The following is a 27,510-nucleotide window of genomic DNA, read 5'->3' as shown; positions in this document are numbered from 1 at the left end:
ATCTCAGTAATTGCATAAGTGATCTGTTACTCTATCATCACTTTTGTTCAGTATTATATTAAATAAACACCATAATTTACCTGTGTACTTAATCACTTTAGAAACAAAATATTTAATTTCAGATATTGACATTTTATTTAAAGAAAGTAGGTAAAAGTAACAACATGCCTAAATAAGCAAAAATATGTTCCCTTTGAGGATTTATATATATGTAAAAGGTAATTGACAAAAGCAATTTTGCAGCATATGTACTCATATTCAGTAAGTCACCTTCTTTGTACAAATTGGTTTTCATATGTTAATTCCTCTTGAATTCCTTTTGGATGATATGAATTTTTTTTTTTACTTCTGAGTCACGATTAAATTACCACTCCTTTTTTTTCCATTCTATTCTTTTCTTTCTTTTCTTCTTTCTTCCTTCCTTCCTTTCATACACTCTGGTTTCTTAAATAAATATAGATTGAGTAATGACATAACAGGCATTGTCCTGGGTTCTATGGAAAAAAAAAAAGAGGAATGGTAAGCAGCTCTACAATGGTTTTACCATTGTAAAAAGATATAGGCCATTTTTCCTAAAGTAAACTTTCGTCAGTAAAATTAAGTGGGTCACTGTTTTGAAATATAGCCAAGTATTAGCCAGCTATAGCACAGATCATAAAAAGCAGTTATAATCATTTAAATCAATAAAGTAAAATGAATTACAGGATTGAAAACATACATAATTTGTGTTATGTTATGTCTTAGGTATTTTTGGATTTCTAAAACAAGAAAAAATCTAAATGTTTTATTTGTATCTTGGTATTTAGAAGAAATTTACCTTAGGTGGTTAAAAACATACATTAACTTGAATGTATATATATGTAGGTATGTAGATATTTTCAAGGGACACCTTGATTGATTGATAGCAGTTGCCCAAGATGTTGTATATGTTTAGAATGATTTAGAGGTGGAATCTGAGTTCATGGGGAAAGAATGCCTCAATCTGGTAGCAGTGTTTGCTATAGGTAAAGGAAGGTAGTTAAAGGAGCACAAAGTACAGATAACCCCCATCCTTGATTAACTATGTATTAGAAAACATGGGAAATTTCATCCTTGAAATTTTTATTTTAAATACAGTATTGATAAGTTACATTACACCTTCATAGCACAATAAACACTTTTCTAATTATGTGAAAATAGGCCCAGAAAAAGTGTGTTTTATCAAATATTAAACCTTCCCAAATTGATGCATATGTTAGAACTATTGGAAAGGGGTAAATAGAAAGAACAATGAAGAAGGAGTCCAGAGAAGTTAGGGATTTTATGTTGATCCTCCCAAGGACTCATTAATTCTACTTATGAAGTACTTTAAGTTTTGGAATGCTTTATTATTTTACCTATTACATGAGACATTACATGTGACATTACATGTTTTACAATTGTGACAAAGAAGATTAATAGTTTTTGTGAAAATTATTTAAAAAAAGAAAATACTTCACAAGTATAAGGCAAAACACATGACTGAATACACAAAGAATTATTAACATCACAATGCCATGTTTACCTTTAACAGATTATGTTGAAAGATTTTAATGTGGTAATGACTAAGGACAGATAGAAATTGATATTTTACTGGTGTGACTTTTTAAAAATAGACTCTTTCAGGGCACCTGGGTGGCTCAGTGGGTTAAGCCTCTACCTTTGGCTCAGGCCATGATCCCAGGGTCCTGGGATCTCTGCTCAGCAGGGAGCTTGCTTCCGTCTCTCTCTCTGCCTGCCTCTCTGCCTACCTGTCATCTCTGTCTGTCAAATAAATAAATTAAAACAAACAAACAAAAAAACAGACTCTTTCTCTTTCTATCAAAGTTTAACAAGTGAAGACATGGAAACATAATTATTGAGACTCTTTCCTGTGTTGAGTACTATGATAACTTAAATGCTATTTTGTTAATGTAATTTTAATAATAACTTTATGAGATGGGTATCACTACCCCTATTTTCTTGATCAGGAAATAGAATTATCCAGAATATTCATTCAAAATCTTTTCATTCAAAATTTTAGAACATTTTGAGTACATGCTAGAAGTTGAGATCAGAATTTCTGTGCCTCTGATGAAGTTTTTGGTGTCATATGGCATATATGGATTTGAACTTGCCTATTAACACACAGAAACTAAACAGTGAAGATTCTACTTAATACCTGTTCTGATTTCATCAAGGGTGTTTGGCATGACAACCACCTCACAGCATTCCTGTAAGACTGAAACAATCACAAGTGAAATTATTATATAGGTTGTAATGCATGATACAAATACTAGCTATTAGTATTATGGTATATTTAATAGAGTTGCTTAGGCAATTTCTAATGAAAACATCATTAATGTAATTAATTTGGTCCTCTTTAAAGATCATGACCACTGAGGTATTACACTATTCTGAATTTAATTCAGTTTGAAAATTAAAGATACTCTGATTCTGATCTGACAAAAATATCTGGATTTTATAATAAGCTCTATAGTCAAGTACAGAGTATATGATTTAATGAGTGAATCAGCTCATTCATTTGCTGAGATAGCCGATAATCTTTTGTGTTTGTGGTTTCCAAAATTCACCTCAGTGCCTTTACCTTGTATTTTATGGCTCCCCTCTGCCTATCCCTCCTCTCCTCTTCTTTCCTTCCCTTCCCTTCCCTCCCATTCTGGTGTCAGTACTAAACAGTACTAAACAGAGGGATTCTGGTGTTAGCCCAGATGCAGTGAGTTCAGCAGCTGCAGTCAAGTGATGTGCTGCGCAGTGCCCTATGAGGAACCCTAACTGTGACCTGGGAGGTTTCCTCCCTAAAAAGGGCAACTTTAGTTCACTATCCAGGCTTATTGAAAATGCTTATGGGATTCAAAATACTAAATTAAAAGGAACTAAGACATGAAGAGTTTGCTATCTGATACAAGGTATTAATGGCACCTGACCATTTCATACTGCGTTGTGATAAACATGCTGACAACTTACAAATCATGTCACATACCTTATGATAGAGACAGATAATTATGTAAAGATGTAAATTTATGAAGGTTTAATGGTATGGCAATATTAGTCATATTAATCTTTTCAAAAGTGAACTAATGTAATATGATAAAATGCTCTTTCTTACTATTCTACATTCTTTTGAATTAAATTAATTCAATTGCTATATATTTTGTTTTCTCTTTGTTCACACTTATTTAATGAAAGAGAAACACGATAGTTTTCATATATTTTTGTTCAAAAAATGTATCTTTACTCTAGCTCCAAATACTAAACACCAAACACTAAAAAATATATTCAATTATTAAAATATATAAATAAATAAATAAATAAATAAATATTTATATATATATATATTTCCTATAATTCAAAATATATTTTATGTACTCCAAATGCATTTTGTTAAAATTTGTTTTCTTTTCAGGGAGCCTCATTTATGTACTTCAGTTTATATATTTATTTTATTTAAATAAAATACATGGCATTTATTCATTATTTTGGACTTTAATACACAAATGCATTTTTTCCATGTCTTTCTTAATATGTGATTTTAGAAAATAGCAATTGGTTGATTTCCTGGATACCATTAATATTTTTACCAGTAATTTCTTAACCGCTTAGACATAAAGACTAAGCATAAGGAGTTTTTGAGAATTTTCATTCAATATGATTGATTTTTAAAGTGACACATAGATTGATAGAAATTCTGCACTCTATCTTGAGTAAATAATAGTCAGCTGTGACATGTGGACAGAAATTCCTTTCAAAGAGCCCCTGTGAATGCTGAAAGCCACAAGAATGAGACTTGAGTAGTTTTTGCAGCCATTGGACTGCAAGATGGAATTGTAACCAAAATAAGAACTGACCTGAACATTTAGAGAAAAGTAAACTAGTTAGTCCTTGAGTGCACTCCATGGTTTCTAGAATCTGAGTACTGTTCTCTCTGGTTTTAGTGTTTTCTTAAGAAGTCCTCCAGAAGTAAAGTTCATATATACTTTTTAAAGATTTTATTCATTTATTAGAGAGATCGAGAGCAAGTGAGTGAGAGAGCCTAAGCAGGGAGAGCAGCAGAGGGAGGGGGAGAAGCAAACTCTCTTCTGAGCAGGATGCCCAACACAGGGCTCAATCCCAGGGTCCTGGGATCATGACCTGGGCTAAAGGCAGAGAGTTAACCAACTGAGCTACCCAGGTGCCCCAATAAAGCTCCTTTTAACAAACCTTCCTGGAGGAAGTGCTGCCTTCTCGGAATTAGATTCAGATGCAGGAGTACAATAAGAAAAGTGAGGCAAAGACACTGACTGATTTTATATATATTGAAAGTGGATCAGTCTTAAATCTGATTAAGATGGTTAAGATGGCACAGCCACCTGGGAAGTCAGGATATGCCACTGGATTGAACTTACATAGTTCCTGTCCATCCATAGTTCCTTACCCTACACAGTTTACTGAATGTACCATCATACAAAACATTGAGTCCCTTCCCATTTTCCCAGGCAGCTGGAAAGATACACAACATCATTTCTTATGGCTCAGTTTTGCATCAAATACATATGTTAAATCAGCAGCTGGAATTCAAGTAACTATTCCACAAAGATGGACTTTGTGGTAGAGAGGGAATCTGCAATCTGGGAGACATTTATATTCCCTTTCTTTCTTCATCTATGTGTAGTTGGAGGGAGAGAGAGAATATAAATGGATCTTAGAGTGCTAATAACGACATTTCTGAGAACATCATTAATCTGTGTTTATTTTTTCCCATTGTGGAAGTGAATATACCAGATATAAACTAATATGCTTTCTTGGTGTAATAGGTTCTACACTTTTATATAGTTGTGGCATTTCTATATTAGGGGAGTTAAATGCTCATGAACTTTTCCATTGTTGTAACTTGAGAGTTGTAATTTGAAAAAAATTGTATATTATTGGACAGAGTCCTTGAATAAGGAGATAAATGCAATCCAGATATCTCTATTCTGACTGCTATTATTCACCTTTACTTTCATTTGTGATTTTTTTCTGGTCCTTAAAATCCACTTTGTTATTCATAATAACATTTCTATTGAGGGATTAACTTCCTTGACCCTGTTTTGTAAATGAAAACTGAATACATGCTAAGCTGGTAAAAGAATCTGTTTCAAATCAATAGCTCTCTGTATCTTCTTTGTTTATCCTACTAAACCATCTCTCTTTGCACTAAGTTTCAATAAAACCAAATGGCAACCGTATGACTGTTAGAAATATTTTGAACATCATTGGAAATCAAAATTTCAACCATCTGAGATGAACACAAAAAAGCAGATTCTCATAACATTGCTATTGTTGGATACATTTCAAAGCGTATTGTCATGCACCTGAATTTTGGGACATTTTTCCAATTCTTGAAGGATTTATTTTTATATTTTTGCCTTTAGTTATTCATTTTTAATGCTATGATGTATATTATAACATGTCTATCAAATTTATCATGGCTCAAATTGCAGGGCCTTAGCAAGGCTGTTTTTTGCCAAGTGAATGCAGTGGAGAATTTGAAGCCACACAGGCATCTTAAGTTTCATTATAATCCAAAATGCACATTAACCCTTGAACTTCATTTACTTTTTGAAAGGTCAAAGTTGATATCAACTTTTTTTATTTTTTATTTTGTTTTAGGGACTTCAAGTCATATTATCATTTTTTTTAATTTTTAATTTTTTATTTTTTATAAACATATATTTTTATCCCCATGGGTACAGGTCTGTGAATCACCAGGTTTACACACTTCACAGCACTCCCCAATGTCCATAATCCCACCCCCTTCTCCCAACCCCCCTCCCCCCAGCAACCCTCAGTTTGTTTTGTGAGATTAAGAGTCACTTATGGTTTGTCTCCCTCCCAATCCCATCTTGTTTCATTGATTCTTCTTGTACCCACTTAAGCCCCAATGTTGCATCACCACTTCCTCATATCAGGGAGATCATATGATAGTTGTCTTTCTCTGCTTGACTTATTTCGCTAAGCATGATACGCTCTAGTTCCATCCATGTTGTCGCAAATGGCAAGATTTCATTTCTTTTGATGGCTGCATAGTATTCCATTGTGTATATATACCACATCTTCTTGATCCATTATCATTTTTTTTTAATGGTAATTCAATTCCCTCTTAATTCTACAAACATCTTAGATCTTCATTATACCTCAAAACCTTAATGTATAGTTGTTGGGAGATAATTTTTCATGGTTCTTTCACACAGTTCTGCACATCTGATGAATAGAGGCACTGACTGCCTATTCCTATTTTGCAGAAAATCCTAAAAGATACTTATATAGTGAAGAGACTTGGAAGGTAGTATCTCTTTCTTAAAAGGCTGGTTTGGGGTGGGGGGGGGAGGCTGGTTTGCAGTCCTTAAGAAATAAAGTCTCGCTTGGTACAAAGGGCAGGTATGCTTACTGCCCAATACAATAAACTAACATCTCTCACAAAATGTAATGGCCAGTATGCTTCTGACTAGTATAAAATATTCAGGTTCCCTTAACCCAGGGCTCCTCTACTGTAATGCACCTCATTGCCTGTGTAGGTTGTCACCTGGCCCTTTTCATTCTGCCCGCTGGGAATTGGAGCTTGGGGAACTAGCATAAGAAATGCTGATTCTAAGACTATTGTTATTTTTGTGAGTAACAATGTCCTTTAACTCTGATTCAGGAACTGTGTAACTTCTGCCAGCATCCATGAAACTATTTTAGTAACTTGTTGTAAGTTAGACAAAATCACAGACCATTTACAGTTCTTGACAATATTGGTTATAATTTCTGTGGGCATTTTAAATGGTGAAAGACTATGGTCACTGTGTTCATTTTTAAATATGATTCCCATGATGAAGTCTGATGACACTTCAGGTGTACAGATCACTGATTTTTCATGAAAGCCAGTAAAAATCTTATAAAAGCTATAGGAATGAGCATAGACTTTCATGCACATGCACATATGTGTGTTTATTTCTGCTCGGGGATCAGTATCAGGTAAACTGAGCAAAGTGATTATAGTTTAAATTCAGCATTCAGAAGTAATAATAATGTAGAACATATAGAGTAATAGTAGAACATATAGAGTTGTCTAATCAGGTTATACAACTGAAAATAATGTAGCATTGTGTGTCAACTACACTTTAATAAAAAAAGAAAAATTCCATGTAAGTAGACTAAAATATATATGTATATTTTATATATAAATGTATGTGGGAGTTTACTCTATATACCAGGTATTTTCTATGTGCATTATTTTTATTAACTAATTTATGTAACTCGTATTTGCTTATAAGGTACATATTTTCTTTCAAAGTAACTGAAGAACCAGTTTTGTATTTTAGGCATAAGATATATGGAAAATGAAGCTTTGTCATTAAAGTTTTTTTAGGAACTAGATTTTATTCACATTTTTGATTAATATTTTTTCTAATATGGCAAAATAAGATAGTAATTATTATGCTTGAATTTCCATGGACCAGGCCTCATATACATAAATTTAGGGTTTTTTTTAATCTTTTAGATTCAGGATTAAAATTTAAATGCATTTGCAAAGTAAGGCTAGCACTTAAAATAGAGATAATATATAAAAACTCACAGAAGGTTTGGGGATTTTAGATTGAGGTTGTTGTTGTTGTTAACTGGAAATTTTAATTGTATCCTTCACTGGTTAGAATGAAATTGAAATATTTGACATTGGTTGACAAACTGTTATGTAGATTCGATTACACACTGTATATCACTCAGGTATCAGTGTACATACTTTCAGAGTAGAGTAAGCATTTTATACTTTGAAGGGTTTATTAGAATGATTTGGATCGTTCCTCTGGGATTTTGGCCATTGACTTTTAACTACATAGTTAGCAGGTGTTGCTGATCAAACTGACATGAAGTTTCTTTCCTTTTCCCCCCCCCTAAAATTTTATTTATTTATTTATTTGACACAGAGAGAGAGATAGAGAGAGAGAGAGAGAGATCACAAGTAGGCAGAGAGGCAGGCAGAGAAGAGAGGGGGGAGCAGGCTCCCTCCTGAGCAGAGAGCCCATCATGGGGCTCAATCCTAAGACCCTCATGACCTGAGCCCAAGACAGAGGCCCAACCCCCTGAGCCATCCAGGCACCCCTGACATGTAGTTTCTAATAGTCCTCATTGGTATTCTGCTTCTTTATGCACTTGAACATCTTTAGGAATGGATTTCTACTAATTTCTGATGTATGTTGACCATCATATCATAGATTTAACATCCCATAGATTTAACTCTGGGAATATTTTTCTTGGATATGACTCTGTCTCAAGGCAAATAGGCTATAATCAACATTTGATAGTTTTTCTTTGATTTGGTCATGTAGCAATAAAAATCACTTTTATGTCTATAGTCCATCATAAAACTTCCTTAAGTTCTATTTATATCATATAATTTTTATATATTTCTCTTTACCACATTTTTAAGAGTGGTAAGGAAAATAGGATGCAAAATTATAATAACTAGAATTTTGACACTATTTCAGTAGACTGAGAATCTTAAATTTTCTTTTTAGCTTTTATGTATTCAGAGTAGAACATTCTTGGAGACTGTCATAATTACATTCAAATTGAGTGCTACACATACTAAATATATTGTATTCTCTATACTGTATGCTATATAGATGTGTGTGTATATGTGTGTGTGCCTGTGTGTGAATCAAAATATTTTTTAGTTTTGTTTTGTATATGTGCTGCCGAAGTGAGCACTAGTTTTGTGTTTGAAGTGATACCAAAATTAATATAACTTATTGGTTCTAGATCTTAATATGCCCTTAAAAGAGAGGAACCATTCACATTTAGAAACAAACACAATGATCAGCTAATAACTTGTGTTTTCTTTTTAAATGGATCAAATCCATATTCCCTTTATATCACATATCATAGTGAGGTGTTTTATGGTAGTAAGGTATCTCCTTTTTTTAAGTTAGGGTTTGATCAGAGACCAGAACTTGTATGAGTGATGTTAAAAAGGATTTTATTACAGGGATTTGACCTTATACAGTTGTGGAAGATGGTGGAGAATTTTATGGATTTCTGCAATCTATTGCCACTGAGTCAAGTAATGGTCCTGAAGCTGTTGTAAGTCACCAGGACTGGCATTAGGGAAGAAAAGCTCCCATGAAGTTGGAAGAGCAAGGACAGACTGAACCCCATAAGGATAAACTGGGATCCATAAGGACAAACTAGAATCAGTGTCTCTTTCACTACCTCCAGCTTTGTTGAGTTGGCTGACCTACAGAAGAATTTGGTGTTTTCTGCTATGGAGCTGCACGAGTTCTAGGACCACCCTCTTACAGAAGCTAACAAATAAGACAGGTAGAAGGTTAAGGAGCTGCAGGCCTAGATGCTACCCCATGCTAGCAAGGTGGTTGGCCAGCAGATCAGAACAACTTTGAGAATTTTATGGTTGCAATTCAACTACTGCCTTCCATATCTCATGCAGATTTCTTTTATGGTCAATCTTAACTAGTTTATGGGAAAGAGAATTCTAGGAAATGTAGTTCCAGCTTATCTAAGTTGACACAGTGCAGTTCTGTTACAACTATTAAATAGTTGCTGTATTTGCCTTTTGACTGACAGTGATTTATGCCATGTACCACTTTAATGAAAGAGTAACTATAATTTATAGTCTTCTACACTTGGAAGACTGGAATTTCATGAAAATTCTAATGAACAAAATAGAAATTCCCTTTGTAACAAAAATGGCTACAGATTAATATTCAGTACCAATTCTATTAAATCCACCTCTCCTTATGTCAAGTATAGGCTTAAACTCTGTTATCTGTCCTTAAAAGGAAGAAATAATTCATATAGAATTCTCACCCAAGTCATCCCACAGTACAGTGAATGATGTGAGAGCTAAGGAGATGTGGAAATATTCAAATCAAATAAACATGATTTCTTATTTTAAGAATAAGATAACAGCTAATGATTGATTAAAAAGTAGTAAGGCATTATGCTCTATCATTAATCCTAGTTTAGTTGAGGAGACTGAGACTCATAGATCCTAAATAACTTTCTGATAGGCACACAGCAAATGAAAAATGTTGCCTGAATAATTTTAACCCAGGTCTGACTAAACTTTTAAAGCATCAGATTAATACCTCCATATTATTTTTATTTTGTTATTATTATTTCATTACTTTTGCTCTATATGTTTTTTTTGTTTGTTTTTTTAAGATTTTATTTATTTATTTGACAGAGAAAGATCACAAGTAGGCAGAGAGCGAGAGGGAAGCAGGCTCCCCACTGAGCAGAGAGCCCGATGTGGGACTCGATCCCAGGACCCTGAGATCATGACCTGAGCCAAAGGCAGCGGCTTAACCCACTGAGCCACCCAGGCGCCCCGCTCTATATGTTTTTTTAAGTTTATTTATTTATTTAAGTGATGCCTACACCCAACATGGGGCTCAAGCTCATGATCCTGAGATCAATAATTTGTATACTCTTCTGACTGAGGCAACTGGGTGCCCATATATGTTTTTCTTAAATTCTCTGAGAATATCTTTTCAAATATAAATACCTATCTTTAGAAAAACTAACATTTTTATAAAATATTAATAAATATAAACATCTTTTAAAATTTTAAAGTTCCAAATTTTCATTATATTCAGAAATTATTTACAAAATTAATAGATGTAATACCTATGAACACATATATCTATTTGTGTGTATATATATTATAATATAGATTATATATTATATGTGAATTATTATAAATGACCAAGAAGTCTCCATTTATTAGAAGATATGTTAAGAGAACATTTTATATTATTAACTATTATAACAGCTTTTAGTACTTTGGACATTAAGTATTACAACCAAAAAATTTTTCACTTTTCATATTAGACAAGGCAGAGGGTGGAAGAGAGGTATATGTGAATGAAATCAAGTATTCCTCTAAAATCTGGATTTCATTTTTATTTCTCCTTCCTCACAGTTGTATCTCATGTGATTAAAGATGAATTTCATCTCCTTGAGTATTAAATCTATTATAATAAAGCATATATGTTAGAATTAAATATGCCAACTACTTCTATCCACAATAAATCTCTTTAGATTGTAATTCTACCTATTTTGTGTAAATCATGGACTTAGTTGCTTAAAGGCATAAGCTTTAAGTACTCAACACATTGCATAAAATTGGAAACCACATACTGTCATTGAAATGAGAATAGGGATTTTTTGACCACTTAAATAGTTCTCCTGGCATGGCAGGAAAATATTTAGGTTGATTTCACATAATACTTTACAGTTGTATGCATTCATTTGAATAAAGATGAAGAAAGGTTATGCTTGGTACATATTGTGGACCACTCAAAACCAAATAACTCCAATGAATGGTGCAAATGTGATAATTACATTGATAGCACAATATAAAAAAATTTAAGCTAAAATGTGGATATCATCAGTTTCTCTGGTCATATAGAATCTTAAAGTGAAATTGCTTAAAACTCGTTTTAAGAGTGGGAGAAAATTGTCCTGGACAACTTTTGTTAATACCTGTATGTTCTATATATAGTTCCAATGTGTTTAGTCTTTTTTTTTTTTAAGATTTTATTTATTTATTTCACAGAGAGAGATTGAGATCACGAGTAGGCAGAGAGGCAAGCAGAGAGAGAGGGGGAAGCAGGCTCCTCGCTGAGCAGAGAGCCCAATGAGGGACTTGATCCCAGGACCCTGAGATCATGACTTGAGCCAAAGGCAGAGGCTTAACCCACTGAGCCACCCAGGCACCCTGTGTTTAGCCTTTTTGATGGAGTTTGGAGGTTTCAAGTAATTTGAAAGGAAAATGTTTATAGAATTTTAATCAGGATTTCTAGAACCTCAAACAAATAGTCAATCCTGAGGTGAAAAAAATCAGTCAAATGGGGCATCTAATTGAAATGAGCATTGAAATAAAATGATTTGGTAGCCCTATGTAGGAGTCTTCATTTAGTTTATCACATCATTCAAGCCACTTTAAAATTTATTTTTCACTTACCATAAGTTTTATTTTTTTATTTTGTTTTTAAGATTTATTTATTTATTTATTTATTTGACAGACAGAGATCACAAGTAGGCAGAGAGGCAGACAGAGAGAGAGGGGAAAGCAGGTACCCGATGTGGGGCTCAATCCCAGGACCCTGGGATCATGACCTGAGCCCAAGGCAGAGGCTTTAATCCACTGAGGCACCCAGGCACCCTGTCACTTACCATAAGTTTTAAAGATGTTATAGCTTGATTAATATGAATAACCTGACAAACTTAAATAGCAGTCAAATAACGCCAATTTTGTTGTCCTAGTTGGATCATTATATAAAATTCTCTGGAAGTGCCCAGGTAACTCAGTCACTTATGCTTCGGATTTTTGATTTCGGCTCAGGTCATGGTCGCGAGATGGAGCCCTGTGATAGGCTCTGCGCTGAGTATGGATTGTGCTTAAGATTCTCTCTTGCCCCCTGCACCTCCCACCCCTGCTCGCACACACATTTTCTCTCTTTAAAAACAAAAAAGAAAAAAGAAAAACAAAAACAAAAAAAACTTCCCTGAAATCAGAATGAAACAAAGCATTAAATTAGGAAGGTCAGTTGGTTTTATTTTTCTATCATTCTTAATAGTGAAGGTGAAAACAAAGGTGCATGGGTGACTTAGTCGGTTGGGCATCAGACTCTTGATTTCAGATTGGGTCATGGTTTCAGGATTGTAAGATTGAGCCCCAAGTCCTGCTGGAGCTCAGCACAGACTCTACTTGAGCTCCTGTCCCTCCCCCCACTTGCATGTGCACGGTCTCTCTCTCTCTCTCTCTCAAATAAATAAAACAAATCTTAAAAAAAAAAAAAAAAAAATTGTGAATGTGAAAATGTGTCCCAAGGTGGCAGAACAGCCTACTCACTATACTATAAGGTGGATGAAATTCCAGGTCACAAATTCAATGTTAGATGACTAAGATTATAATTAGAACACAGTTAAATCTTAGTTTTTATTACATATGCCTCTTTGAAGAAGAGATATCTAACATCCTTTAATGAATACTGAGGTATTAGGAAGACATGATTATGGATGATCTGGTCACAGCTGTAATAGCACAGTGTCACAAGAAAAAAAGACAAAACATTATGGCAAAATAAGTATGGAACAGCTTAAATAGAGAGAGGGATGAAGTGAGTGACAGGAACAATCTCATGGATTACTGCTTTGGCACGAAGAGTCTAGTATTCAGCCAGTTTGCCAAATAAATTGACCAGACAAAAAGAAAGTCAACAGATTAACTTCAGGAATTAAGCTTATTAATGGATTTTCATGCAGAAATGTATCCACCCATCATGATAGGAAAAGAATTCCTTTGCTTTCCCAGATGGTAAATTATACATTAAAATATTTCTACATAAACTACTGAGGGGATAGAGACTTTTTTCTTTTAAATGAATGTTCGCTGACCTGAGGCAATGCTATACTATACCCATTCATTTGGGGTGGATTTTTATTTGAACCAGAACAAGTTGTTTGATTTAATCATGAACTGAATATATTTGAATAGAAATTGTTCATCTTCACAGCCTTCTCTCCTCTTTTCTCTTATTTAGAGTAACATTTCACTACTCCATCCATAATTTAAGAACATGCAAGGAGGTAATTGGAATTGGAGGTAAATTATATTCTTTTGTAGAAAGTATAATTATCAGAAGTTAGTTAAAAACACCTCAGTTCTGTTTTAATTTTCATGCATGGAGCAGTTGTTTTGACAGATGGATGGACTTTATTTTTGTAACCGTCCGGGAAAAGTCTGTGTAACATAGTCTAATCAGTGCTACATATTTGTAATGTTTGTTTTTGAATCACAGTGCGTTTGGCTCCTGTATCTTTTTTCTGGGGGTAGACATTTTCTTTCTAATTTATTTTTCCAGGTTGATATCTCTTTCGTGTAATTCCTCTATCAATTTGATCTGAAAGCACTAGAAACCTTTAAAATGTAAGGGCGAATGGTTTGTCACTAGGGATGATGAATCATTGTTCCTCAGGTGTGGCCTTGGGGTTTACTGGTTTATTACTGCCTTTGCTTTTACTTCTAGGCAAAGTTAACAATTTATAATGCTTTGGGCCTGGAATATATTTCAGTAGAATAAGAGGTCAATATGGTTGCCTGACTCTCGGGAAGCCAACTTGTTGCTAAACTTGTCTGTGTATATCAACTTGAGTTCCAAAAAGGATCAAGGTTTGAAAAATGAATTCATTTTGAACTGATTACATTTTCTTTATTGCGTTGTAAATCCGCTGGTGCTAAGCAAAGCAGTGCAGTAGTTTAATGCCAAAAAGTACATTACATTCTAAGTTTTAAGAATCATCATGGTTCAAGAAAAGGTCAGAATCACTCTTCTGTCTCCGTAGAACAGAAATGTGTGAAGTGTGTTTCCTTTTTCTGCCACGCTTCCTTCTTTTTTAGAGGAATGTCCAGGCTGCTTCCAAATAAAATGAATGTCCTGTTTTGGAACATTACAAATAAGAAAGAAAAAACAACACTTGGCAGCAACAAGCTAGAGAATGAAGGCAAATGAATGACAGAATTGATAGTCTTTTATGTAGATTTTCTGTTTTAAAGAGCAGTCCTTATTAACAATGCCTCTTTCAAGTTTTTGGTTCTTCTCTGTCCCATACTTTTAAATCACTATTCCTTTGCAGGTGTTTTTTAACCAATTTTGAAGGTATTTTATTCAGTTTCTTTGTTTATTTCAAATGTCTTAACCTACTGTACAACCCAGGAAATTTCTCCCCATTCTATTTGCATCAGCCCTCACTTCAAAATAATATTGAGCTAGCCCCTGGGCACGGCAACAATACAACCTGCTCGCCAGCTAGGAGAGTTCATTGTGGAAATGAACAGGATCTTTCCAGGCCAGTAGGGTGGGTCTACTCCTTTTGTAGCAGGGATACTCTGTTACCAGTATTCTCAGTATAAAAACCTTCGCCAGGTTTCGAAGCAATGTCTCCTGTTTTTTTTTTTTCCAGCAGCTCTGTAGAAGGATGGCTGTCATACTATAGTGATGCTTTTTTGACAGTTAATAGAAAATAAAATTGTGATATTCAGTGTAGTTCAATTCCATAGTTTTCAAGAACCCTGAGTTTTTAATTATTAATTACTGCTAATCAGTTGCCCAATCTGTAAGAGATATGAACTCACAGATTCTATCACCTTCGGATTCACCTTGCAGAGATGACGGGAGTCTTCATTTGTGTTCACAAGTATCGTGCTCATAAAATATTTCCTCTTTTTGTGGAAAAGTAGGATCTATTCTCAGATTTCTAGGATTTTCTTAGGTATTACTAATGGGGTTAGAGAATTTGGATTTGTATTCAAAATTACATGAATATCTTTAAAGGCATGGCAGGCAAACTGAAACCCAGTTCTTTTCTAAAATGAACAAGACATCCATCTGGTTCTGCCACTATTATTTATTAGAATATTTGTTTGCTTACCAGTATATATGCAGCCAGTTTCTGGGTTTCAACATATGGTGCCAGAACTGGTTATTTATAATCATGACTGCTTTAATATTGAGTCCACAATTAGGGACGGCTGTCTTTATGTAAAAGTAGAGTATGTGGCCACCTACATGTTTCAAAAAAGGGAATGCCGTAAAACATTTTCCTGAAAATGACTTCTTTGCAAATGACTGAATATTCTTTAAAGTACAAATAAATCCTTTGGGTAAGACTAATGAATGCCTCATTTGTAAATGAGTTTATCAGATGTTTCCCTGTCCATAACCTCTTTCCTCTGCCTAGTCATTCATGCCCTTGCCTCTTGGGAGGAGAGAAACTGTTAGAGAATGGGGAGTTTGTTGTTGAGAGTCTTGGAAGTTAGGTTTTAAACTGTTTCGTCTCAAATGTAGCTTTAGATATGAGTAAAATCTATATACTCTTCAAGTTAGGGAATTTTTCTTCATAACAACTTGCAAAATTAATTGATTTCAGAGCTTAATTGTGTATGTTATAATTGTTTTACCAGACAAAAGATTCAGGATCAAAGTGGCAAAACAGTAGTAGAAATTAGATGTTTATTTTAGTTACCTTTCTAAACTACTCAGCCTGTGTTAAAGTAATAAGGATCATAACTAGGAAGTTACAGAATTTACCTTAAATTGGTCTACTTCACCTTTGGAACAGTGTATTTATGGGCATCCATAGGTTTCATCCCAGAAAAAATCAGGAATGATGGAAAGCAACTATTTAAAATTTTTTTTAAAAAAATTCATTTGAAGTCCGGAATTGTGATGCCACCAACGTTGGCTTTCTTTTTCAATATCCCTTTGGCTATTCGAGGTCTTTTCTGGTTCCATATAAATTTTAGAATTATTTGTTCCATTTCTTTGAAAAAGATGGATGGTACTTTGATAGGAATTGCATTAAATGTGTAGATTGCTTTAGGTAGCATAGACATTTTCACAATATTTATTCTTCCAATCCAGGAGCATGGAACATTTTTCCATTTCTTTGTGTCTTCCTCAATTTCTTTCATGAGTACTTTATAGTTTTCTGAGTATAGATTCTGTGTCTCTTTGGTTAGGTTTATTCCTAGGTATCTTATGGTTTTGGATGCAATTGTAAATGGGATTGACTCCTTAATATCTCTTTCTTCTGTCTTGCTGTTGGTGTAGAGAAATGCAACTGATTTCTGTGCATTGATTTTATATCCTGACACTTTACTGAATTCCTGTATAAGTTCTAGCAGTTTTGGAGTGGAGTCTTTTGGGTTTTCCACATATAGTATCATATCATCTGCGAAGAGTGATAATTTGACTTCTTCTTTGCCGATTTGGATGCCTTTAATTTCCTTTTGTTGTCTGATTGCTGAGGCTAGGACCTCTAGTACGATGTTGAATAGCAGTGGTGATAATGGACATCCCTGCCGTGTTCCTGACCTTAGCGGAAAAGCTTTCAGTTTTTCTCCATTGAGAATGATATTTGCGGTGGGTTTTTCATAGATGGCTTTGATGATATTGAGGTATGTGCCCTCTATCCCTACACTTTGAAGAGTTTTGATCAGGAAGGGATGTTGTACTTTGTCAAATGCTTTTTCAGCATCTATTGAGAGTATCATATGGTTCTTGTTCTTACTTTTATTGATGTGTTGTATCACATTGACTGATTTGCGGATGTTGAACCAACCTTGCAGCCCTGGAATAAATCCCACTTGGTCGTGGTGAATAATCTTTTTAATGTACTGTTGAATCCGATTGGCTAGTATTTTGTTGAGTATTTTCGCATCTGTGTTCATCAAGGATATCGGTCTATAGCTCTCTTTTTTGGTGGGATCCTTGTCTGGTTTTGGGATCAAGGTGATGCTGGTCTCATAAAATGAGTTTGGAAGTTTTCCTTCCATTTCTATTTTTTGGAACAGTTTCAGGAGAATAGGAATTAGTTCTTCTTTAAATGTTTGGTAGAATTCCCCCGGGAAGCCGTCTGGCCCTGGGCTTTTGTTTGTTTGGAGATTTTTAATGACTGTTTCAATCTCCTTACTGGTTATGGGTCTGTTCAGGCTTTCTATTTCTTCATGGTTCAGTTGTGGTAGTTTATATGTTTCTAGGAATGCATCCATTTCTTCCAGATTGTCAAATTTATTGCCGTAGAGTTGCTCATAGTATGTTCTTATAATAGTTTGTATTTCCTTGGTGTTAGTTGTGATCTCTCCTCTTTCATTCATGATTTTATTTATTTGGGTCCTTTCTCTTTTCTTTTTGATAAGTCGGGCCAGGGGTTTATCAATTTTATTAATTCTTTCAAAGAACCAGCTCCTAGTTTCGTTGATTTGTTCTATTGTTTTTTTGGTTTCTATTTCATTGATTTCTGCTCTGATCTTTATGATTTCTCTTCTCCTGCTGGGCTTAGGGTTTCTTTCTTGTTCCTTCTCCAGCTCCTTTAGGTGTAGGGTTAGGTTGTATACCTGAGACCTTTCTTGTTTCTTGAGAAAGGCTTGTACCGCTATATATTTTCCTCTCAGGACTGCCTTTGTTGTGTCCCACAGATTTTGAACCGTTGTATTTTCATTATCATGGGAATGCAAGCTAGTGCAGCCACTCTGGAAAACAGCATGGAGGTTCCTCAAAATGTTGAAAATAGAACTGCCCTATGACCCAGCAATTGCACTATTGGGTATTTACCCTAAAGATACAAATGTAGTGATCCAAAGGGACACATGCACCCGAATGTTTATAGCAGCAATGTCCACAATAGCCAAACTATGGAAAGAACCTAGATGTCCATCAACAGATGAATGGATCAAGAAGATGTGGTATATATACACAATGGAATACTATGCAGCCATCAAAAGAAATGAAATCTTGCCATTTGCAACAACATGGATGGAACTAGAGCGTATCATGCTTAGCGAAATAAGTCAAGCAGAGAAAGACAACTATCATATGATCTCCCTGATATGAGGAAGTGGTGATGCAACATGGAGGCTTAAGTGGGTAGAAGAATAAATGAAACAAGATGGGATTGGGAGGGAGACAAACCATAAGTGACTCTTAATCTCACAAAACAAACTGAGGGTTGCCGGGGGGAGGGGGTTGGGGAGAAGGGGGTGGGATTATGGACATTGGGGAGGGTATGTGATTTGGTGAGTGCTGTGAAGTGTGTAAACCTGGTGATTCACAGACCTGGGGATAAAAATATATGTATATAAAAAATATATGTTTATAAAAAAAAAAAAAAAAAAAAATTCATTTGACAGAGAGAGGGATTGCAAGTAGGCAGAGAGGCAGGCAGAGAGAGAGGGGGAGGCAGGCTCCCTGCTGAGCAGAGATCCCAATGTGGGACTCGATCCCAGGACCCTGAGATCATGACCTGAGCCGAAGGCAGAAGTTTAACCCACTGAGCCACCCAGGTGCCCCAAGCAACTATTTAAATTTAAAGAACAGGGCGCCTGGGTGGCTCAGTGGGTTAAGCCGCTGCCTTCGGCTCAGGTCATGATCTCAGGGTCCTGGGATCGAGGCCCGCATCGGGCTCTCTGCTCGGCAGGGAGCCTGCTTCCCTCCCTCTCTCTCTGCCTGCCTCTCTGTCTACTTGTGATCTCTCTCTGTCAAATAAATAAATAAAATCTTTTAAAAAAAAAAAAAAAAGAACAAATACTTTGCTCAAGTTTGGTTTGTATCCTCATTTTATGAGGGCATAGAGATAAAACCAAAATAATCAGCTGCAAGCCCAGAAGCCCAGAATATAAATGTCATATGGAAATGTACTTACGTTATTGTAACACCTCAGTTATAAACTCTTACTGACTATGAGAAAAGCCCAAATGCATTCTGAGCTTTCACTAGAAAAGTCACATGTCACAGAGAGGGAATTTGGAAGTGTGTTATACACTTAGAGCTGCTGGGATTAACTGAATCTTCTATTAGTTTGTCAGCCTTGCTTGCAATATAGTCTGCTTTTCATCTTTATCTGCATTTCTAGTTACATATTTGGTTCTTATTCCCAAATGTTTATAGTCAAATACCTAAAATTAGTGAGGACAGTCTATGATCAATAACAATATAATTTTCTAAGAAGTTTTTATTATTTAGCTTGTGAATATACATTTGACTATTTTCAAAATGGATATTATGTATTCCATGATGAACTCATACTTTCTACTCATATGTATTCAATTCTTAAGATTTGTTATATGGTTAAGAGACTATAACATTTTATTTGAAGCTATTTTGACAGTTTGGGTTTTTCTTTTCATTTTTTATTTTTTTATAATATTGGTATAGATTCATCTGTTTAAAAATATTTTTCAAAAATTGAGTCTTCTCTGCTCTGGATTTTTTGGGCCATAGGATTATCAGTTTATATTTTGACTAGCTGATTTTCCCCCAGATCTTTTATCAATAGGAACAAAAGTCTAAAATTCCTGTTCACAAAAACAATTTATTTATTTTATTTTATTTTATTTGGCAGAGATCACAAGTAGGCAGAGAGGCAGGTAGAGAGAAAGGGGGAAGCAGGCTCCCCGCTGAGCAGAGAAGGGATGCGGGGCTCTATCCTCAGCCAAAGGCAGAGGCTTAACTCACTGAGCCACCCAGGTGCCCCCACAAAAGAATTTCTTTAACAGGACCTACATATAGAATAAATAGAAAGAGTATAAATAGCTCTGTCCATTTTATTATTTTTCTTTCCAAGTGTTTATTTAAATTCTACTTAGTTAACTACCTATTTTATTTTTAAGTGATCTTTTATTCAGAAAATAAAATGGCAGGGATGTCTCAATGTCTATAAATAATAATAATATAGGATTAGAATATCCTCTTATAACTAACTGTTCTTTACCTGGGGGATTCATGGCTATTGGACAGTTGATCCACGTATGGGTTCAGGATGTCCATAAACCTCCTGAAAATATTCATTAATTATATCCACTCTACAAAAGATCTTTCTATCTATAGACATTTTATACTGTAACATCTTCTCTATCTCATATAAATATATCCATATTGTCTTTGAGGCTGAAGCGACATTTTCGAGAGGAAAAGCTCTACAGAGCTTACCAACAAGCAGAACTGAAGTTCAAAGTCATCTACCCATCACTACTGGTTATTAATGATGTTCAAAGTTCATGTTTAATAGAAGGTTGTTTCATCTTTTATTTTTATTTTGTTTTTCTAAAATTAAACTTACAGCTAATTTTTGCAAAGAAATTTCACTAGTGTATTCTTTAAATATCTTTAATTAGCCATGTAATTTCCATGTAGTTACTGGTTATCTGTACCGTTACTCCACTTTGGTATAAATAGATTGCAAAGAGTTTTAATGAACAATTATGGAAGAGAATATTTTATTGCCCCCCCCAAAGAACAATAATGTCTGCATTTTAGTTCATTTAATAATAATATAATATAATAGTATAATATAATAATATAAACAAACAATAGAAAAATATGCCTTTTTAAAAAATGTTGTTCAAAGGACACAAAAGAAATCTGTTCAAGCATGCCTAGCACCCTTGAGGATCTTTCAGTCATGTTGACTGCTAGAACTCACTGGTTTTCCTTTTGTTTTACAGAAAGAATGTGCTAATTTCATCAAGGTGCTTAAGGCTTATAATCAGACTCACTTGTACGCCTGTGGAACAGGGGCTTTTCATCCAATTTGCACCTACATTGAAATTGGACATCATCCTGAGGTAAAGCTGTTTAAAAAAAAAAATGGTATTTGTCCATGACCTCTCCCTATTCAAATGCTTCATTACTAATTTCTTCAGCTCATTTAGCTTCTGGTTTGCTATTCAGTGGGATCTACTTCAAATTCAGATGCTGTTATTAATTTTAATCTGTGAATGTGAAAAGAATGAGACCATCACTCAGCAATAACTATTGAACTGGAGGAAGGAAGGAAGAAAGCATTTGCTTTCACCCTGGATTACAGAGTCCAATCCATTTTGCATGTGCAGCAGATGTCAGCAAGCTGATTGTGTACTGTTTTCTCCTTCATTTGTATATTGCCAGCTTTCCCCTCCATTTCCATCCTCAGCCAGAAGTGTCTGCCACCCCAGTTGTTTTCTTCTGCCTAGGGATTAGAAGCATGCCATATATGTGCATGATGATCTGATCTCGTGTTTCACCTAAATTATTCACATTTGTGTTTTTGCTTTATTTCTCTATTCTGAGCTATAATTTTAGCAGTATGGAAAAGAAAAAGAAATGTTTCTTTAATTTATTGTACATAAAAGATGTTTCAGCAAGGAAATTAAAGTTAGATAAACTTAACTAAAACTGGAGATATTAGGGAAATATTTAAAGGAAAACTTACAAGTACTAAAAGCAGTTCCATGAATTGGGCATACCAGTAGCCTTCAATTACAAGCTCTTTTAAAATTTTTTGGCACAAAATGCCAAGAAGAACAAAAGCATTCACGTGAGAAAATCATTTGTGACAGAATTTTCTTTCAAATTGGAACTCTGAAATACTCAGCAAATAAAGGATTTGTTCCCCCAAATATTTCTGAAATCCTAAAGATAAGATATAATTTATATGTTAGCCACTTCTTTATAGATTATCTCCCTAAATTTTCTTAAAGTATCCCAAAGTAATACAAAAATGTGCTTTCAACCAAAAGGCTTAGAAATCAAAACAGTTTGTGCTATAACTTCTTTGTATAAGGAGACACCTTAAAGACATGTGGTTTCTAGACTAAACACAATTATTATTACTTTACTGATCATCCTGGAAATATTAAAATACTTCCCCAAGGTCACACCAGTGCCAGCAGTTGTTCCTCTTTGGCCTGTTCCCCCAGTGCATCCTTCTTCCTCTCCCATACAAGCATGTATATGGTTGTACCCAAGAGTTTTAAGTAAAAACGAACCTTAAGGAAATAAAAGGCAGTTCTACTTAAATTACTTGCTTCATACTGATGAAATTAGAAATAATATCTTGCACAAGGTCTAGAAGACTTTGTATGCTTAACTTTTAGCACCTTCTGGATAAATCTCTCCCTCTTTGCTTCTTTCTCAGCTATTCCTATGGTTAGGCACCTTCAGAATTAGGCCTGGGGTAATTACCCCATTATTCTGTATTCAGGAGATGCTCTAGACAACTTCTTCCACATCATATTGTACTTTTTTCAGTCTGTCAGGGATTATGCTGTATAGGGCAATGGAATCAGGAGAGCGGAGCTCCTAACACAGATTAATAGAAAAGATACCCACTGTGGAGTCACAACTGGCTTCTGACTTGTTCTACAGCTTTGGAGTACTGGAAAAATTTCCTTAACTTCTCTGAGATGCTGTCTCATAATATATAAAACAAACTGAAAAGAACCCCATTTGATCTTTAGTGTCCATATATTGTAAATGAGAGGTTGACTCCAACTGCCTTTCAGCCCTCCTAGTAAGAACATGACCCACTGACATTTTTTGTTAGAGAATCTCAAGAAGTTCTAATCCCATCATTGTTAAACAGTGTTCTTTGCCCCAAAGTACAGGGCTTTTGTCTGACCTCAGTTGGGACTAGGTGCTTGATCCAGAACAAGCTACTTACTTTCTTTGTGTCTCTGTTTATATATGGCTGTTGTGAGAGTTTAACATTGTCTAATTGGTAGCAGGTACTGAAAAAATGTCTATTATCATTTTAAAAATATAAATCTACATCTCAGACTGTTGCTGTCTTTCATGATAGTAATTGTCACCTTGTACCTCACTTTATCAGATCTTATAAATTACTGCACTGGGCCCTTATTTTTACCAGGTGATTCTTGCAATTACCTTAATTCCCTTCATTTTAAAATTTGAAGCTTGGATGATCTTGATGGCCATTTAAATTAAAATACCATATATTGTTCTCATATTTTTATCATTTCCCCCAAATATTGATTTTCTTTATCTTTTTGAAATTGCTATTTCGTAGAATTCACAGCATATTTCCTTTATAACTCCTCAACTATTCATTGCTCCCTTATGGGTGGACAGAGGAAAGGAGAGATACAGGTTTTGGAGCCAGGCCATTTATCCAGGAAATGGAGGAGGCCATCTCTTCCATTGAAAGAAAGAACGAAAGCTTCCCTTCTAATTTTTGAGGTAGGATTATTGGGATGCAAATATTTTCCTGAGATTCTGAAACTCAGAGCTTTTGAGAGAGGTCCTCCTTCAGAAGTTCAATGATCTTGATTTGCATGGCAGCTATATATTGGGTAATACTGTTCCAGACTCTTTAAGAGGTCAGAGGGTAGATGATTATGCAGTCATCTGGGTGAATTTGGAACAGTCTAGACAGTCAATCTAGGAAATTCTGGAAAAGATATTATCAAGATAGCTTGTCTAGACAACATAAAATTTAATTTTCAAGTGCTTAAGTTACCTTGAGAGAGAATCTGTTTTAAGTTGATCTGTGCTGGTATTTAAAATCCTGTCCTTGGATTTAGACAGTTACGCTCTGTGAAGTTGAGAAGAGACAAGGTGTGCTTCATGCTCTTAGGAAAAGAATGACAGCAATGGAAAGACTAGAAAAGGAGGATATAACAAGGTGAACAGGACTGATTTGTGTTACGAAGTTTGAAACTTTTACTTACTTACAAGGATGTCTTTACATTTAAAACCTGGACATATCTTTTTAGTTTATAAGTAGCACAAATAATTCACTGCCTCACTAGATACTTGCCTCACACTATATAAAATAATGAAATAGTATCTTTTTTAAACCTCTGCCCTGCCTTTAGATATTACAAATAATTTTATCACACACAAATAAGACAATTTGCTTTTCACTTTTTTTTTTTTTTACTTTGACGACATTTTAATATTCAGTTTTCTCTTTGCAGTGTTCTTTCTTTCTTTTTTTAAAAGATTTTATTTATTTATTTATTTGACAGACAGAGATTATAAGTAGGCAAGAGAGGCAGGCAGGGAGAGAGAGTAGGAAGCCGGCTTCCGTGGAGCAGAGAGCCTGATGTGGGGCTTGATCCCAGGACTCTGGGATCATGACCTGAGCCAAAAAGCAGAGGCTTTAACCCACAGAGCCACCCAGGTACCCCAACAGTGTTCTTTCTTTAAAATAACTAATTATCTTATGTTGAGTTCCCTAAATTGTTGAAACTCGTTCTTAGAAAATGATACTATGGACTTATCATTTCAGATGACTGAATGCCACAGAAGTAAAGACATCATTTTTGAGGCAAATCAAGACTCCCTTTATCATTCAATAGCCACAGATCTTGTAGGAGGAAATTAACAATTTCTTTAAATATAATAGTTTGCAAATACATTTAAAAACTTTTTTTAAAAAGAGAAAACCCATGCTTAGTCTTCCAGTTATGGCAATAGACCTTAATTTAGCCTCCTAGCATTTTTAATAGCAATATTTACACTCCTGAATATTGTATTCTGAAATCTACTCTTTCCGTATAGTGAATGTCTTCTGACCACACACAGTATGTCATTGATTACCATATTAAACACATTTTCTGTTTTCTGTGGTACAATTGGGAACTGGTAGACCTATTAATTAACTCCAGTTCTATAAGATGTGTGTCAATCAATTCTTGATTATCTGCCAATGGTACTTGACACTGTAGATAACTGCTTGTGAGGTCACATACTTTATACACATGTGTGTGCTTGTCATAAAAATGTACGCGGAGTTCATGGAAGGAATGATTCCAAGCAAGAATACGGATGAGTTTTGAGTTTAAGCTCTCAGCATCCATGCCATGCAAATGAAAAGTGTAAGTCATCTTTACGAGACAGAATATTCCCAAATGGCTTATAGTATATGGCATTTCCCCTTCAAATTTACATCTGTTAATAAAAAAAAAAAAAGTATGAATTTAGGAGGAGTATAGCTTTTCAAAAAGTCTCTGGATGTTTTCTCAAATTCCAAATGGGCCTTTTCTATATACTGGGCAGGAAATCTAAAGAAAGATGGACCCAGATGAGAGCTGGAAAATATTAACTCTATAAATACTCTCCTAATGTCATGATCTCAATTTATGATTGAACCAAAGGGACATTAAGAAATGCAATGAAGCTTAATGGCTATCTCCAAGGTCATTTCTACAGTGACAACCAATATATCTAGATATACAAAAAAATGTTTTGTCTGGTTCTTCCCTTCCACCAACAATGTCTTTCCTTTTATGCAAAATTTTGAATCATATGCTCTTAGTTACAGTCTCCAAGGGGTAGTTAACACTCTTTTGACTATTTACACATCTAATCTAACCTTTTATAATTGAGTTATCTCTCTCAATGCATTATGCTATTAACCCAACAGAGCCCAAGTTTATCTTTAAGAGAAAATACTAAAGTTGAGAAATTTAGCTATCTTGGTTAAACCTTGAGGAGTTACTTTGGGGCAGGTTACATCTTTCCATCTTTCTTAGGTTATACATTGGAGTCTGCATTGACTTTGTAGTTGACTAATCAAGGCGGGAAAAGTCAGGATTCCTTGAAGATTTCTTCTTGGGTACTCATTATTCCCATCAGAAGCAGCTTGTTCATTATTTGCCTTATTAACTGAGCAAAATGTGGTTAGCACAAGTCTATAATGGTTTCTAGGTTTCTCTTTCCTAATCTTCCAGTGCTTGAATCACATTGGAAGGTAGACATGTATAAGTTACCATCCTAAATAAGCAATGCCACCATTTATATTGCAAATTACATTTTAAAATACTCTGATGTTTGTATTTGAGGAAAAGCATCCTAGTTCATAGATTCTGAGTGAATTTAACAGCTCAGTAGTATATTTTTCATGAGCTATTAACATTCTAAACTCTAAATATTAGCAGTAAGATAGTTTTTCAAAAGTAATAGAATTAGTAGCTAAGTGAGGTGGTAGGCAGAACTAAGTTATGATTAGAAAAAAAGACTAGAAAAGAAAAAAAAAGAATTCACAAATGATACAAAAAAGAAAGTGAGAGAGTGCCAGAAATCCCCCACCACTGTTTTTAAAATATTCAAATCACCATTTTATTTTTTGACTTGTTGTTCTAAATATTTGATATGAAAACACCTAGTTATGATATTAATATTCTTTTACCTTCTAAAACTTATTTGATTCAGGTGTAAAAGGTGTTTTTGCTTTTCTTCCCCTGACAATATTTCACTACATTTTAGTCCTAAGAACAGTGCCAGATAAAAATGGAAAAGTTAGCATTCAGTTCTTAATTTGTAGGGTATTTAGTTTCATGTTTTATCAGATCTGGTTCACCTATTGCCAGAAAAATAATTTGGACAAAATTAAACAGTTTTCTAAAGGCCACCCATATTGATGCCATGATATCATTATCAATTACTTATTAAAAGTCTTTATTATATATCATACTTAATTTCTGAATGGCGTCTTCATTCACAGTATAGATACAGGGACTGATGCATATACAGCATATTAATCAAAATATTTTTCTTCTCATGAACTTTCAGTAGGTACTTTGGATCAAAGACCTTATATTTACTGGGCCTACCCTATCACTGGAGGTGTATAGTACCCAAGTTACTCTTTCCCCTTTTTATGTCGTTTTTTTTTTTTTTTTACTGATTCCTCTGCATTCATTCCTCATCTAATCTATTTCAAGAGGAAATTTCTATCCATAAAGACTTTAATTTGTTTGTTACCAATATTACATTTTACAGGAAACACACAGAGTAGTAGTACTAAACCCCATTGTCTGCTCACCGCCTTGTTCCATTTTTTTCTTCTGTTCCATTCTCCTTCTTTCACGATGATCCTTTGAACTCTGGTTGTGTGTTTTTCCTTCTTTATCTCTGTTTCTTCTTGTCTGTATTATTTTCTTTGGTATCAAACTTTAAGATAGTGGAAATACAGTTTGGATATATAAGAGAGAAACGTGTTAGTTTGATGTATTTGAAACTTAGAAAATATAGCAGAATAGACTTAAGTGAATTTCCACAGATCAGAATATATTTGCCTTCTTTTGCAGTGTGTTTCAAACGGGCATCAGCAAGTTATCTTGTAGATTTGTTGCAGATGACTCAATTTGATGATAATCTGAAAAAATAATATAAGTACATT

The 27,510-nt window shown here is 34.6% G+C and overlaps 1 protein-coding gene and 1 long non-coding RNA gene across 4 annotated transcripts in view; one reads left to right on the top strand and one right to left on the bottom strand.

The window, feature by feature from the left end:
* SEMA3A (semaphorin 3A) overlaps positions 1 to 27,510 on the top strand; it is a 322,510-nt gene that overhangs the window by 166,937 nt on the left and 128,063 nt on the right. For both annotated transcript variants that reach the window (XM_059170983.1, XM_059170982.1), the window contains one exon: positions 21,050 to 21,169. In XM_059170983.1, coding sequence (XP_059026966.1) covers positions 21,050 to 21,169 — 120 coding nt within the window. The remainder of the gene's footprint in view (positions 1 to 21,049; positions 21,170 to 27,510) is intronic.
* On the bottom strand, positions 133 to 27,278 carry LOC131829318 (uncharacterized). 2 transcript variants are annotated; one of them, XR_009352819.1, is made up of 5 exons: positions 27,154 to 27,278; positions 23,842 to 23,983; positions 21,101 to 21,175; positions 2,180 to 2,239; positions 133 to 494 (listed from the first exon to the last, which is right to left on the bottom strand). It is a non-coding gene; the product is annotated as an uncharacterized LOC131829318 (long non-coding RNA). The 2 variants fall into 2 exon arrangements; XR_009352820.1 differs by having other exon boundaries at positions 23,842 to 23,916.

The sequence above is a fragment of the Mustela lutreola genome, chromosome 4 (assembly GCF_030435805.1).
Source record: "Mustela lutreola isolate mMusLut2 chromosome 4, mMusLut2.pri, whole genome shotgun sequence".
Classification (NCBI taxonomy): domain Eukaryota; kingdom Metazoa; phylum Chordata; class Mammalia; order Carnivora; family Mustelidae; genus Mustela; species Mustela lutreola.
This window is presented reverse-complemented; position numbering and strand designations above follow the sequence as displayed.